Here is a 16,933-nt window from a genome sequence, read left to right as displayed (position 1 = left end):
GCAGAGCTATCAGTCTCTTGGTAGGAGGTGGGGCCAGGATCGTCCCTGGCAGGCACAGAGCCATCAGTCGCCTGGCAGGAGGTGGAGCCAGCATTGTGTCAGGCAGGGCAGGCTATCAGGAGCTACTCTTCCCCTACTCTCAATGCAAATGTCCCACTCATCCCACACTGACTCATTCAGACCTCTGGAGCCACCCAGCTCCTGTCACACACACACCAAACCAGCAGAAACCAGAAATAGTTAGACAAGAAAATAGCCACTTTCTAAAAGTGCTATTTTCAAACCCAGAGTCCAAAAACCATCCACACCAACAGATGCGTGATTAAACCCTGAGTTCAGGGATACCAAACTCGACATTGCACCATGCTCCCCGAGCCAGCTAGGATTATAGCATTAATAATCCTGGCAGCCCATTCTAACTAATGGAGAGAAGGTTACCTTGAAATAGTGAAAAATGAAAATGGCTGTAATTCACTATTAGGACATGCCAACCTTGTCAGGCTTGTCCTACCTTATACTTACAATGCACCCTGTCCGTGGGCCTACCATAGGGGTGACTAAAATGGAGTTAAGGGAAGGTTTAGGGACTGGCAAGTAGGTGTACTTGCGCAGTCTGCGTGACAGTACCAGACTGCATGTAGGTCTAGCAATGGCAGACCTTTAGACATACTTTTACTAGGCCGCTCTTGTGGGTGGCACAACATGTGCTGCAGGCCCACGAGCAGCATTTGTATTTACAAGCCCTGGCACTCCTGGTGCACTAGACTAGGGACTGACAGTAAACCAAATAAGCCAAACATGGAATTCAATCAATACAGCAATTTTGCATAGGGAGCACTTGCACTGTGGCACTGATCAGCAGTAGCACAGTGCCCAGAGCAATATACCAGCAAAAACATTGTAAACAGTGGAGGCAAACAGAAAAAAATGGAGGAGAGACTCAGGCCAATGATGTCAGGTCTAACACTATGTATTACTGATTTTCTCAGATGTCATCATGATGCTCTCCCTGTTATAGAGATCTTACAATTAAGGTTTATAACTGATCTAATGAAATAGAAGATTGACAGCATTGACCAGTCATTTCAATTATATTCTGTAGCCTTATAGCTTGTTGCCGAAGGCTAAACTGATTGTTAAAGGCCCTGAACTGAACTCCACTTATCGGTCAATTGAGGGCCTAAAAGGAGGGAGAAGGCCTTCAATAACCAGTATAGCCCGAGGCAGAAGGGCAATAAGGTTATTAGAATGTTCCGCCCATTGACAATAGAATGTTCTAAATTAAAAAGGAGACACAGAAAGACACACTGGAACAGAGGGCTTATACAAGCCAACATTAGCCCTGAGTCACTTCATTGTCTTCAATGGAGCACCCAACACTCAAAATTTCTAATGTCCATTAAATACTCTGTCACCACCTTGAAGGAGCCTTCCGCTTCTGAGAAGCACAGAGGAAGAATTAAGCAGTGCGGATATTTGCTAGAACATCTTTTCCACTAAGCGGTGTCTATGTTATGGCTTCTGGCCCACATGGATGAAACTCCATTCTTGTTCGACATCTTTACATCTTGATTCTTGCATAAAAGACAGTCTCTTGTAGACCTACACCTCACGTTTAGGATAATTCATGCACTTTCGATTGTGCAAATATTTTGCTCGACTTTTCGGTGAGTACTTCAGATTGTTGTAGCCCAAGAAATGTTGTCTTGTCATTTGCTTTAATGAGATTAATCCCAGTTCTCCCCCTGACAATAAAATCTTGGTACTCTATTTTGGTAAAAATATGAATGTGTTTGTTTTTGTTTTTAGATCGGAAAGCTGTGCTGTCAAAAGGGAGTTTGAAGTGTGTCGGCACATCTATGTTTCTGAAGAGGAAGTGGGGTATTGGCTACCACCTACGGTAATTCATTTTTTTAATCTAGAGCACGAGGTTGTCAGTCCTTGCAATCTAGTTTAGCATGCTCTTGAGTGGCTTCCAAGGTGTTCACAGCAGGCAGTGTCAAACAGCAATGAGCCAGTAAGCATCATTATTACAATAGGTGAATATAAAGATTAAGAAACTGTGTCAGTCATGAGGAGTATGTGCAGGGGCAAGTTATCATACCATGATGGTATTACGTTTTATATGGATAGGCCATGATTACTAGTTACAAATGACTGTGCAATAATCAGTTAAACCCCTAAGAAAGGGGCAAAACTCTACAAACGCAAAATTATTCCAGGAGGGTTGACACACACATGGACCACCTGCTCACACGGTAGTAAATGTGTGAGAGGGATTCTATGTGGGATGGGGAGGTAGAGCAGTAGGAAGGGTTGGCAAGGGAAGGGAAAATAGTTCCACACTTGCCTTAGAAAGAGCTCCCTCTTGTCTGAAGAAAACATCAGGCAGGCGTTTGCAAAGCTTCAAATGTTTTTATCAAAATGATCTTTTGGCAGATAAACTTGAAACATGAATATTGCAGCTCGTTGTATATAAACATCACTGAGAAGAAGGCTGTGCAGAATACACTTAATGGGGTGACACACCTTCAGGCCTTAAGAAATGCGTTTTAAGCAGTTTGTCAGTAACTTTAGAGGAATTATTCATATAATATGAGAAGAATACAACTTCAAGAACAATCACCCCGTTTCTCAAGCATACAAAGCATTAGTGCATTCTGTGTCAGCAATACAATTACATACTTGAATTACATGATGTATCATTATTCTCATTTTGCTAGTCGAGCCTAACCTGGCCATCCACAATCCCCACATTCTCTGATGTTCTGGGGGTGTCCAAAACCTCCACATATTGATGCTTTATTTATCCTACAACAAACCATTCTAGATACCAAATTATTGTGTCCTAGGGCTTCAGCAGTTCAGCAGTTCAATAGTTCTGGGTAATACCTTGAGGCATAAACTACTCCTGACAAATGTAAACGCATTCAGATCTGTTGATCTCAAGGCCATCAATGGTATTCAATATAGCTTTGCTAGAGGTAAAAGCAATGTCTCGACCCATGTTTTGACAACTAACAAAACGTCATCAGTAGAACTAAAGTTAGTGATTATTAAATATTTAAGAATAAAACAGCACCAAACAGCCCAAAATGCCGCTACCGGCTATCTGGTTGTGCGAGACCGGAAGAAAGTCACAATTTCAGAATGACCACGATGGAGCATGGGTCAGATACAGCTAACAGTTTAGTCCCACTGGAAAGTTACTGTCTCAGTACATTGCAGAGTCTCGTTCTCGGGGAGGGGGCGAAGAGGAGCATTGTGGACGGGCATCGATGCAGCATAAAGAGGAGAATGGGCATCGCAGATTGTCATAGCTGTAGAGCAAAGATCCACTTGTCCTTGTGAGCAGACAGGATGGAGCTACACCGTGGTTCTCCCCGCAAACTGTTAATACTGTAGCGCAAAGGGTCGGGCTGATGGAACTTCACACTGGCAGGCTGTCCGAGTGTCCAGGTTTCAGTATCAACAGGTCGATACATGGTTGTGAAAAGCACAACAACTTCAATTCAGCCATACTAAGGGTCCAGGACTTGAGGGGCAGAACCAAGGAATCAGGGTCTTGCTCCAGCTTGATCTGGGTGCTCGTATAGGTAGTGAGGAGCCTGCTATGTCCCTGTCGCTCATACAATAATCCAACAAAGTCTAGCAAGGCAATAGTCCAGCATGGAAGCACTACGGCAGAGCGGCAGTCCTTTCAGCAGTACAGCAGTCATTATTCCTGGCTGAGTTTCCACAGGTCCATTGGTGAACTGAAGTCTTGGTGTCTGAGGTCCAATTTTTATACCTGGGTCTTCCTTTGGAATGGAAGTAGCTTTCTAGAGTTTTTCGTTTGAAGTGCACTGGTGTTATGCCTTCCCAGCAATGGCTCCAGACTAACTACAATGAGTATGCAGCCCTTTGAGTGGAGGCAGGACAAGACCTACTCAAGTGTAAGTAGAGCTACCCTCTTACCCTGCCAGTGATGGCCCAGCAAGGCACACCATAGCTCTCTAGTGTGTGTGACTGTCTAGGAGCAATACAGTAGCCCAATTGTCAGCCACACCCAGTCATGTGACCCATAGACAGGCCACAGGCACTAAGGGCCTCATTTACAATCAATTGGCATAGGGCAGTGCTGCAAATCTTATTGCTGGGCTGCCCTACACCAATTTGAAAGCACAAGAATGCACTGTGTTTACAGGATACGGTGCATTCCTGTCCTTTCTATCTGAGCTGGTTCATAATCATAACTTGATGCCTAGCGCCAACGCAAGCACCCTTGCAAGGTGTCTGCGGTGTTGGCAGATTGTTTTTGTGCAAGAAGGGGGCACCTTCCTGCACACAAACATTCCATGAGGCTTTTTCCTCTTTCTATGTGTGCTGCAGAATTTCTCCTCATTACGCCTCCCCTGGGGAGACATATGGTTTTGACACATTCTGAGGTTTACAGATCCTTGCAAATCTGTGAATTTGTCAAAACCCATGGGTGTTGCATGGGGAAACCCACCACAACGCCCATGAACCCACCCCTGATGCAGTGTAAGGCAACACAGTGGCTTGCGCTGCTTTGCCTTACATCATATCTATTAGGCCATGAAAAGCCATGAATAGTGGCTTATCATGGACTTGTAAATATTCTGCACTGCCGGCACGAGGCGCTGTAAATGAGCGCATAAATGGCCGAAAATTGAACATTTCTGAAAGTGGCATTTTCAAAATTGTAATAAAAAAAAAATGACACCATGAAAGAGGATGTTTCATTACAATTCCAAAAACAGCAAACAGGAACTGGTTGCCTGGTCCCATTTGGAAATTATCACTTATTAAATGTATTAAGGGAACTCCAATATTATCCTATGGAAGAGGCAGGCCTGACAGTAGGGAAAAACTAATTAAAGAGTTTTCCACCACCAGGACATGTAAAACATAAAAGTACATAACTAACATTTTAAAAATACTGCACCCTGAACTCTGGACTGTCCAAGGCCTACCCTAGTACTAAAAAAGAAAGTTTACACCTGCCAAAAGTTATTGTGGCCAGGTCAAAATAGCAGTTTAAAACTGCACACAATGGCTACAGTGACAGGCCCGAGACTTGTTTGAAAGGGCCACTTAAGTGGATGGCACAACCAGTGCTGTAGGCCCACTAGTAGCATTTAATTTAAATGCCTCGGGGTATGTAGTATGACTTTACTAGGCACTTATAAGTAAGTTAAATATGCTAATTGAGTAAAAGCCAACTCTACCTTGTTTTAAGGAGAGAGCAAAAACACTTAGGGCCATAAGTATCATCATCACCATTTACGATTTCTAAATAGCGATTATTAAGAAATCGCTATTTAGAAATCGCAAAATGGTATGTATGTAGAAAATTGCTATTTTTTAGCGATTTCCAATTATTCCTTATTTGCGAATTCGCAATTTGCGAATTTGCAAATAAGGAATAATTTCCCATTCATTTCTATGGGCCAGGAGGCCCATAGAAATGACTGTGCAATAATTCTCAATTTGCGAATTCGCAATTTGCTAATCGCAATTTGAGAATTATTTCAAGGGTGCAGGGGTGTCTCAAGGAAAGTACATGTATGTGCATATGGCGCACATACATGCCCAATGGGCATGTATGTGCGTCATATGCCACCCTCACAAATGCACAATTGTGCATATTTACAAGAAATCGCAAATTACCACCAACTACAAGTTGGTGGTAATTTGCGATTTCTAAACCTGAATTCGCAATTTTGAAAAGCTTCATACATAGCATTTAAGGAATCGCAAAATTGCGATTCCTTAAATGCTTAAGCAAAATAAGGAATCGCAATTTTTTGCGATTCCTTATTTTGTTAATTTTTCATACATTTCGAAATCGGATAAAGGCCGTTTGTTATTCGCTAAGGCCGAAATTCTGCGAATTTCGGCCTTAACGAATCGCAAAAGGCTTGATACATATGGCCCTTAATCACCGGCTAGCAGTGGTAATGTGCATAGATTCCTAAGGCCAACAAAAAATAATTCAGCAAAAATGGAGGACTGAAGGCAAAAAGTCTGGGAATGACCATGCAGAAAGTGACAAGTCCAACAAGTAACCCTAGAATATGGTGCAGAGGCAGAACAAGCTCCCATCTGGCTCCGGTGCATCGCAGCTCATCTTGGTCCTGGTGTGTCCTACAGTTGACCGACAGAGAAATGGGCCAGTGCAGGCCAGTCAGAGGACCCGTTGAGAGGAGTAGCAGTGCTGGTGCATTGCACCCAATCTTAGTTGGCAGCAGGTAGCAGCGCTCCGACTCCTGGCAAAAATGGTGAAGTGGGGCTTCCCCCCTGGAGCAGGGGCCCCAGAAACAGTAGGCATCCCCTTCAATCAACCCTGGGTGCTCTGTTGTTCTCTGCTGGTCCACCCACCATACTGTCGGATCAGCAGGACCTATTGGGGCCTAGGGGCCCACCTTGCAAGCCTGTGAAGGGCAATCAACATTGCTGGACCTCCAGAGGCAGCAGAAACAGGCCAGTGTGGCCTGGGCTGACAACCTGTCGAGAAGGGAAGCACTATTGTCACATTGCGCTCATTCTAAGATGGCAGCTGGTAGCAGCACTCAGGCTCCCGGCAGTAACAGTGAAGCAGGGCTTACCTCCCATGCAGAGTTGACCGCCAGAGTTTGTAAGCTTCCTCCACGAATGGCCCGGATTGCTCCTTTGTTCTCTGCAGCCTCACCCGCTGTGCAGCCAGATCGGCCAGACCTGTTGTGGCCTGGAGGCCCACCTGATGAGCCTGTGAAGGGCAATAAGCAATGCTAGAGTGCGGGAAACTTAGGCAGCCTCACAGAGGGGCTAGGAGGACCTAATTCACCCTGGTCCAACATCCACCCTCCACCCCCCTTACTGAGTGTATACTCTGCCTTCTTCATATTTCCCCCCGACTGTGGCAGGTGGAGACATGCAGGACTATAGAAGGAGCAAATTCTTTGAGGTCTACCTTCCTACCCGCTCAACAAAAGCAGACTGTGCCCGTATACTAACTGGAAGAGTTGGCTTTAATGGCAGGGTGCCCAAGGTACTTGTTCCATCTGCAGGACCCTGTATTGGGGACACTGGGAGTGCCTGAGAGCTGGCTTTAGAGCCATGGGGGCTTGGTTGCTCGTGCTGCCCGCAATTATAGGATTCCTGTGGGGCAAGCAGGTTTGCCCCCGAGGGTAATAAGTATCGAAGACGAACACCAACTCGTACAAGTACCTTAGGAGGGGGTCCTCCAGGGTTCCCGTGGCTGGAAATAGGGTGAAATAAGCTACCAGCTTCACAGACACAGACCAAAATGGATACGTTTACATTCTCTGCTGGAAGCCACAGGGGTGCCCCTGGGTGAGAGTCGCAAGGAGGATAACCACAAGGAGGATGCAACACCATGGTGATTTTGCACGCCATACAAGATCCACAGTGGCCATGAAATTCAACATAGGAAAAGTGCAGGTGGACTTTGCCATTTTATAGCAAGACCTCTGGAACAAGACATGCAGGGTCCCAGAGGCAGAGGGATGTATCTTAGAGTTAGAAGACATGGTGCATGATCTTAAAACTGAGGTTTTCACCCTGACTGCTGCATCTCAAACCCCTGAGGAATGGGCAAAAGATGCAGAAAACAGAGCCCACAGCATCAGTCTTGATTTTGTTGGGTTTTTGAGGGGGTGGAAAGCCTGATATCTGAATTGTTCCTGGAGCAGTTGATCAAGTCATGGATAGATGTGTACCGACCCCATGTTTTATTATTGAACGGACAAACCAATCACTGGCAGAGAAGCCCCGGTCACAATCCCCACCCCGCCCCAAGATCTCAGATGTGCTGAATTATCAGGACCGAGATTATAATTTGCAAGGGGCAATAGCAAAGGGATACCTCTCGATTAAATTTAGAAATATTATTGATTTCCTGGACTACGACCACCAATATAACAGCAGTGGAAATCATATGAGCATATAAAACAGAAACTCAGATTTATGGACCTGCATTGTATGATACTATTTCCAGTAAAGCTGAGGTTGATCCACGAATACAAGTCACATTAAAACCCCAGAGATGGCCTGGAACTGGTTAACCAAACAATGGCTCTTCCAGATAAAACCAGGTTACACTGTGGTCGAGGCCAGCCAGAACAGACACATAGAAGCCAAAAGGGGAGGCCTGGGGACTCAGATGCAGGAAAATATCCCAAAGGAGGCACCAGGGGCACCAGGAAGCAACAGCATCATCAGAATACAATAAAGAAGATGGGGGACTAAGTGACTACTCGAAACCTGGAACATTGAGACAACCCCGTCCAGAGAGGGATAATGAGCACGGGGAGGGTATAACATGTTCATTTGTATAATTCATAGCACGTTAGCACCATTGAATCCTTTCTACAACCCTTCAATGCCAAGGTGCACAGAGGGGTGTAGGGAGGTTAGAGTTACCACCTAGTGTGTAAGTTGGGGTTTTGATTTTGGTAACAGATTCTTCTACGATGGGGGTCTTGGCGGGATAAGGCTTTGTTTAGTTTGTTACCTTGTTTTGTATGCTTATGCCTACCACAGCACACAGCAATACTTAGATTCTCTACACTTTCACATTGGCAGCTCCCCAAACCAACTGGGTCAGCAACAGCAACCCCCATATGCTGCACTACAAATGCCATGGGCACTCTCGCTATCCCTATCACCCTGTAGTCCCTAAAATCTGGCCAGATGCCATGCCAGTCTTTACAGTAATGACATGGAACATCAATAGTGTTCTTAACGATATTTAGAAAAGTGAAATAATACAATTTGTGCACTGTCTTGCCCCTAAGATTTTAATGCTACAAGACACCCACCTGGTGGACAGTACATGTGAATTTCTGGCCAAATATAGCTATGAAAGAATATATCATGAGGGGTTCACCCATGGTTCCAGTGGGTGACGATCGTTGTATACAATTCCATGCCATTTGTGGTCCCCCAAATTTCATGTGATGCCTTGCAGCATTATGTTAACCTGAAGGGTTCTCTAGAATGGACTCACTATAACCTACTGAGTGTATACATCCACCCTTCATTGACCTCATTCACCTTAAGGACCCTCAGGGACCTCATTCTGCTTTTATCCCAAGGTAGGACAATCATCAATGGGACTTATCAATATCTTGGATGCCGCGGACTCTCTCAGACCCTCTGAAGCTCCGAGTATAACTGAAAGGGGTTTGGCCAACTATGTTCTGGGCCTAAGTGAAGCTTGATTGGTTAGAAATCTTAGGATCCAAGGGTTTATGCATGCATCGGCGGCCAATGGGATGCTATCGACTATAGAACTTTGGTTGCTTCAGCTCCTATTACAGTTCATGTAAGGAGATGGAAGGACAGGGGATAAACTGAAGTGATTCTGAAATGCATGGTTATGGTTGAGTATGCGGTTGACCCCCCCTTGGGCCAACTCAATTGAAGGCCTTTCTGGAAATTAACCAAGGGACAGTGGACTCACCCGGACCTGATGTGAGGCCTGTAAGGCCACCATGAGGAGAGTAACCTCCTCCTATATCAGAGGCAGGTTGTGTGCAACATACTCCTGAATCACGGAACTGGAGATGGCTATTCTTACACTGGAACACTCTAACCGAGGGGTTCAACTGGAGAAAGTAGGCAGCATCCTAGTAGTGAACAGGACTTCATAGCGCCAACTATGCCTAGATGAAGCACAATTGTGCTAGGAAGCCTCAGCCAGGTGGGTATATGAATGGGGAGAAAGGTAAAGTAAGCTCCTCCATTGGCTGGCCACCCAGGACCTGGGGCACAGGCAAAAACTGTAGTTGAAATAGCCTCTCACTATACGTATTACTATGGGGCCCTACATGCGGAGTGTCCCTGTCTGACAGGAGAACGGCAGGCTCCATAAATTACTGACATATCGATGTCTCCACTGACTACACCCGATCGTAAACACTGGACCAACCAATGACTCTGGAGCAGATAAATGAAGTGATCACTGATCTAATCCCTGGTTAGAGAGCAGGACTGGATGGGTTCCCAAGAGAATACTACCATAAATGTGGCTCGGTTATCTTGCCACCCATTCTGAATATTTACACTAAGGCCATCACCAGGGGCCTCTTCACCTCGGAGGTGGAATTGGCCACCATAGTGGTGTTGCCGAAATTGGGCAAGTGTCCTGACTGTTCCACCTTCTATTAATCAATCTTTCCAAAAATGCTGAGTTTAAACTCTCTGTCAATGTTCTTGTGAACAACCTCACTAGCCTACCAGACTGCCTGGTCCATCCTGACCAGTGCGGTTTCATTCCTAATCGCAGCACGTGCCATTGTATTCAAATAGACAATTTGCCTCTAGCCCGATTTCAGTCCTTGCACTGCTCCACAGCTCTTACGCCTATCGAATTTTTAAATACTTTTCACTTCGTGGTCTGCCTTCTTGGAAATAAGAATTCAGAACTCGGTTCAGATCCTACATATCCGTGCTTTATACAAGTCCTAAGGCTGTGTACTCTAGATTAGCAATCCAGAGGGGAATGTGGCAAGAGTGCACACTGTAGCCTCTGCCCTACACCCTGGCAATAGAACCACTATCAGCATGGGTGACATGTGAAGTTCAGTTATAGGGATTTGACTGGGGAGTGTCAATGGGGAGCAGAATAGCCTTCTACGCTGAAGATAAACTTCTTTTTATGGCTCGACCTGACATTACGGGACCCTGACTAATTCATATGCTTGAGGCCTTCTGGTCAACATTTGGCCTGTGCATAAAGTTGTCAAAGTCCCTCCTAGTTCCCCTTAGATAGGATAGGAGGGATGAGACCTAGCAACGAGTTCTGCCAATTCATCATCTTAACTTTTTGTACTTAACGGTGCATATGACATGGGAACCTGAGCTGGCATAGAGTCTAAATCTTCAACTACTTACTTAGAAAGCCCAGGAAGAGTTGGTCAGATGGATCAATCTGCCCTTCAACCTTTCAAGCAGGGTTGAGTTTTTCAAGATGATGATCCTCCCATGTATGCTTGCCACCCTCCAGAACTTCTCTACTCTATCCCACAAAGTTGTTTCTGCACAGTCACGGCCAAAGAGTGTCATTTTTTGTGAGCCAATAAGACTCTAAGAATTGCACTCAGCAAATGTGTGATGGATATAAATGATGCGCTCGCCATTGCTGATATGTGCCTTTATTACTGGGTAGCACAGACTCTGGTGGTGAATGACTGGCTGTAGGGTGGATGAGAGGATCCGGCCTCAAGGGTGGAGGTGACATTAATAGATCTAGATAACATTCTGGGTATCCTATTTGAAATACCTATTCCAAAGACACTTCCTCAGGTCACCAGGGTGGTGTTTCAGGCATGAAGAGCGGCTCTACAGTAGACTGGGGGCTGGGGGGACAGATGTATGATGCTTAAGACTGTTTTGGAACTAGTTGTCTGTTAGACCAAGTGGCACGACTGGAGGACTTCCAGGGTGGAACCGAAAAAGGTATCTCACAAGTAGGTGACTCATGAGAAGCCAACCACATGAAGACCTTCCAGAATCTTCAGACCAACCTTTCCCTACCTAAATCCCAGTTTTATAATTACATTTAGCTGAGACAGGCCTTGTCAGATTACAGAGATGCAATGACTAAAGTCCCTGAATAAAACTCACTGGAAGTGAGCTTTCTTATGGGCCTCTTTGGTAGGGGAGCAATGTCCCAGATTTGCAGGACACTGGTTACCCATTCCTCGGACTTGATGTTGACCTTGCAGGTGGGCTGTGAGGGGTGGGTAGGCCTGGAAGATGTTGACTGAAAAGAGGCCTGTATGGCTCATCAAATCCTGGTGATCTTTACATGTCTACTCCTCATCCAGCTGAATTATGGAAATAACACATACCTCAAACCTCAGCTACTATGGAAAGTCTGGAAGCTGCCCAAACCCAGTTGTTTGAGGCCTCCTGAGTGGCCAGGGACTTTTATCATGTGGTTTGGGGCTGCCCAATCATTTTCTGACATTTTTTCCGAATATTCGGAACAGTGTTTAGGATACTGGACCAGTAGTCTCATTCAAAATTGCTCTGCTGGTTATCCTAGATGACCTTGGGAGTCCAGGGGAAGGTCCTACTCTGGTGGGGCTAAGAACGCTGATTACAAAACAAGACATTGCCAAACACTGGTAGCAACTGAGGCCCCCTGGCAGAATGGAGGGTGAGATGGACAGGTGAGCAAACAGGAGGAACCCATCTATGCAGCATGCAGGTGTCCACTAATGCATGCCAAAAATATCGGGGAAATGGTGGGCTTACTCCAGGTTGTACAAAGGGGGATTGGGGTAAAGCGTATGCTTATGGAAATGTATAACTGAACACTGTGGATTGTGCAGGGTCGATCGGTTGCTTCCTGAGGTGTTGCAGAGTGTCTATGTCAATTATGGTTTATATCCCCCCAAAAAACTATAACAAATTGTTGCTCTCAAAAAATATATGGTGTATGATCTTAACCATCTCATCATTCTTCGACTGCAAGGGTGTTTTGCAGTGCCCATTTTGAATGAAGATTAGATTCTACAATTATTTTTTGCATCAAAATCCACACAATCCTTCAATATTGTCCGTTTGCACTAATGAAAAAGTGGTCTGTTAAATGATGAGTTATAACAGCCATAATTGTTAATGGTCCCAAGTTATTTTTAGCTCTTACGAGAGACAGCTTTAGCTGTCAGCCAGATCTCAAGTCATAAACAAAGAGTCCACAGAGGGAACCCTTGAATGTTGTTCAGCCTCCCCGTGGGAGTTCGCCATTAATTGTATAAGAAACGCTTTTATTTTGTTGTATCTTATTGATACCATATGAATTTTGTAAGGGTTTAAACCTGCTCAGTGTCCAAGAAGAAACCACGCCTGTGCAGTACAAGTATTTTCCCCGTGCACTGTGCGTGAGCCGGCCAGTGCACTGCTGAAACAACAGTGACAGTGCATCATGGCCCTCTTGATCCAGCGGAAGCAGTGTAATTTTTATTACCAATGATTAGTTTACTATTTCCCTAAATACAAGGTTTGTGCCACCATAAACGTTAGGTCCTCCGCTAGATCTTTTATTAGAGCTGATTAGGATTAGGCAAATATAAGACAGATGATATTTACCTCATGACGACCTACGATGAAGAAATAGCCAACTTAAACAGTTTTGTCATCATACATATTGTCAAAATGTATCATTCTGGTTTAGGTAAGACCTGGCTTGGCAGTTCGGGCTGGACTGTTCCCATGAAGCACAGGGTCTAGACTGATGTACATACAGCTGATTCTGAACTGAGGTGGCAAAGTGAGCTAAAGTACGATGATGGGTTCAACCCAGATCTATGACTGGGGGTGAGTGTCTGAAAAAAGTTACAGTGCTCCGTCCATCATCTGCTTGTGTTTGTTTTGTTCACCCTTAGTTGGCAGGGTATGCCCAGACATGGGTCCCTTGATCACTTTGCCACTGGAATCAAGCTAGCCTGGCTGATGAAGGGTGCTACTCAGAAACTGGTTCCAGGATGCTTGTTTCCGGTTCAGGGAAGACCTGGCTTGGAAGTTTGGGCTGGACTGTTCCCATGAGGCACAAGGTCTAGACTTATTTGCATATAGTTTGGTCTGAACTGAGGTGGCAAAGTGAGCTAAAGAGTGATGATGGATTCAACCCAGATCTGTGATTGAGGGAGAGTGTCTGCAAAATTACAGTGCTCCATCCATCATCTGCTTGTGTTTGCTTTGTTCACCCTAAGTTGGCAGGGTATGCCCAGACATGGGTCCCTTGCTCACGTCGGCACTGGATTCAAGCTAGCCTGGCTGATAAAGGGTGTACCCCAGAAACCTGTCCCAGGATGCTTGTTACCAGTTCAGGCAAGACCTGGCTTGGCAGTTCGGGCTAGACTGTTCCCATGAGGCACAGAGTCGACTGGTTTGCATATAGCTGGGTCTGAGGTGGCAAAGTGAGCTCAAGAATGTTGATGGATTTAACCCAGATCTGTGACTGGAGGTGAGTGTCTGAAAAGTTTTAGTGCTCATCCATCATCTCCTTGTGTTTGCTTTGTTTTCCCTAAGTTGGCATGGTATTCCCAGACGTGGGTCCCTTGCTCACTTTCCACAGGATTCAAGCTAGCCTGGCTGATGAAGGGTGTTACTCAGAAACCGGTCCCAGGATTCTTGTTTCCGGTTCAGGGAAGACCTGGCTTGGCAGTTCAGGCTGGACTGTTCCCATGAGGCACAGAGTCAAGACTGGTTTGCATATAGCTGGGTCTGAGGTGGCAAAGTGAGCTCAAGAATGATGATGGATTCAACCCAGATCTGTGACTGGAGGTGAGTGTCTGAAAAGTTTTAGTGCTCATCCATCATCTCCTTGTGTTTGCTTCAAGCGATGTCCCCATTTCTCTGTGTTAGGGCAGAGGCAGCCCTCCAACTAGTAAGTGCCCACAAAGAGATTTGGCTTGGCTCCATGACCCAGGGGAGGTGCATCACATTGATAAACACCTGGGCTGAAATGGGAGGATAAGGTTTGCTCTCAGGGAGCGCTTGATTACTGGAAGTGTGTTCTGCTGAGCCAAGTCATATCTGAGCGAGGAACAGGCAGGCGTTTCAGAATGGGACCATGCAACTGTGTTCAAAGACGTTTCAGTTTTGTTAGATAAAATACAGAATTTTCAGAAAAATTACAATTGTGTTGAAAACAGATGCACGTCCCCTATAGGAGCATCTCCATGAAATGCCTCAGCCTTGTAGACATCACAAAGTCAGACCACGTGACATTTACTGATGCTCTTGTCTTTGTGTTTTTGCCTACATTATGATTACTTATTGCTGTTTACTTCCTATGCTCTTTCCTTTGAACATCCACTGATGATCCTCATTAGGCCCGTAGAAGCAAATACTCTGGTGCAACTGATACTTGTTGCTAGGCTCATTGATGCACTCTGTGGACTATGCCCATATATGCATAAACTGTGTGCAACCAGTGACACATCTTACTAGGCCTAATTAGGCCTGCACTGTATGGGTAAACTGAGGCCCCATACTAGGTTCATTCATGCACGCAATGTGTAAGGCCATTGATGCCAGCTACTAGGCACACTGATGTATCCTCTGTGTTTGGCCACTCAATACCTCTACAAAGCCATTCATGAATGTACACTGGATGGACAGTGACACACATTATAATTTCTATTTATGCATGGGCTGAATAAACAACTCATAGGTTCACACATAGATGCATGCACAGTTGAAGGTTACTGATATCTATTGCTAGGACCATTGATATATTGACTCTTCTGGTATTACCTGCAATGACACCGCTTACACAAATTAAAAGAATCCAAATTTAAGAATGGCTTCTTCACTGTGCCGATGCCTGCTTGCATAGATTCTGCATTTGAGGTATGGCTATCATTTTATAAATGTTCTCCATAACTCTTTGTGTGTATGTGGTATTTGTATAGTGCGAATCTCACTAAAAACTAAAAAAACAACAGTGTGATGTGCAGATCTCTCCACTAAAGAAACTTCTTTGACTCAGATCCGATGTCTGTTGCCTATTGTAGTCTGAAATGCTTTCATCAATAATCAATATATGTACATTTTGAAATAAGATGTAGCTTTGGTCAAAATTGCCAGCATAGAATACAAGTTGTCACTTTTGACTATAGATTCAAATCTACAGAAATACTATTTACAATAATTTGACACTGAGTGCTAGACTGCTGTGTATTTGAACATTTTTTAATTTTCATTCTCATTGTCTAACGTTAATGTTAAGTGTATTTGTAAAGCGCATGAGGTTATCCTGGTACTGAGTAGGTTTGTGAGGCTAGCCCCAGGGCGGGGAGAAGAATTATTCAAAGACACATGTATCTGCTTCTTGCAAGATTCAAGAAGACAGGGGGAGGCTCTGATGTGATGTGTGAGATTATTCCTTGCTTTGGAGGTGATGCAGGAGAATGCTCAATCTCCAGTTCTGCTTCTGTGAAAACAGGGGATGTATGGTGCTAGAAGTAATACAGAGGGGAGGTCCCTTGATGGTTGGTGGAAATGTATGCAGCTGGTCAGGTGGGCTGAGCCTGTCTGGTGATGTGCTTTGAACCTGTGAGTAAGGAACTTGAACTGAGAGCACTTGTATATTGGAAGTCAACTCAGCTGCTTGAGGTGTGGTGGATTTTGCGTGGGAGGATGAGGATGAGTCTGATGCTGCGTTTGCAGTCTTTTCATGAGATGTTTGGTGATTTATGCCTAAAGGGTGTTTCCATAGCCCAGTCTGCTGGTGATTAGTGCGCGGGTGCCGGTCTTTCTGGCGTTGTTCTGTAGCCACTATTAGATGTTTCTCAGCATCCTCAGTGTGTGGAAACAGGATGTGGTGATAGCGTTTACAACCTGGACAGACATGTCTAGCGTAACAATGATGTTCCAGAGGTTTATGGCACGTGAGCAGGGAGTATGAGTGGGTCATAATGTCTGTTGTCCTCCAGATTGAATTCCATGGTGAAACATCCTTTCGGATGATCACAACTTCTGTCTTGGGGAAGTTCTGCTTGAAACAGTTTCAGTTCATCCATGGAGCCACTTCGGACAGACAAGTGGCGAATTTGTTTCTTGTATTGGGAATTTGTCCAAGAGGGACAGTATGAGCTGCGTAGGAGGATGTTGATCTCGCAAGCGCAGATGACGTTGGCCAGTGGGGCCATGTAGATGTAAAAGAGGGCAGACCTGAGTGAAAAGACAAATGATTAATGCAAACAGTTAGCTATCACTATTTTACTATAATCCTGGAATACAAGGTATGCTGCGGATTACCATTGCTTTGGTTATATCTTAGAGTGTAGTCATTGTGTGTCTTTCTCTCTAGCTTTGCCATTTATTTTAGTCCACGTTCAGCAAAGTAAACATCCAGCTTTTATGTTATGCAGAACCTCACCAGAATCCTGGACCAGAGTAAGAAGCT

General features: G+C 44.9%; 1 protein-coding gene across 1 annotated transcript in view; it reads left to right on the top strand.

The window, feature by feature from the left end:
• Positions 1-16,933, top strand: part of LOC147702336 (ATP-binding cassette sub-family A member 10-like) — a 1,673,715-nt gene that overhangs the window by 750,396 nt on the left and 906,386 nt on the right. The window contains exon 16 of the mRNA XM_086930968.1: positions 1,810-1,900. Coding sequence (XP_086787094.1) covers positions 1,810-1,900 — 91 coding nt within the window. The remainder of the gene's footprint in view (positions 1-1,809; positions 1,901-16,933) is intronic.

The sequence above is a fragment of the Lissotriton vulgaris genome, chromosome 7, assembly GCF_964263255.1.
Source record: "Lissotriton vulgaris chromosome 7, aLisVul1.2, whole genome shotgun sequence".
NCBI classification, from domain to species: domain Eukaryota; kingdom Metazoa; phylum Chordata; class Amphibia; order Caudata; family Salamandridae; genus Lissotriton; species Lissotriton vulgaris.
This window is presented reverse-complemented; position numbering and strand designations above follow the sequence as displayed.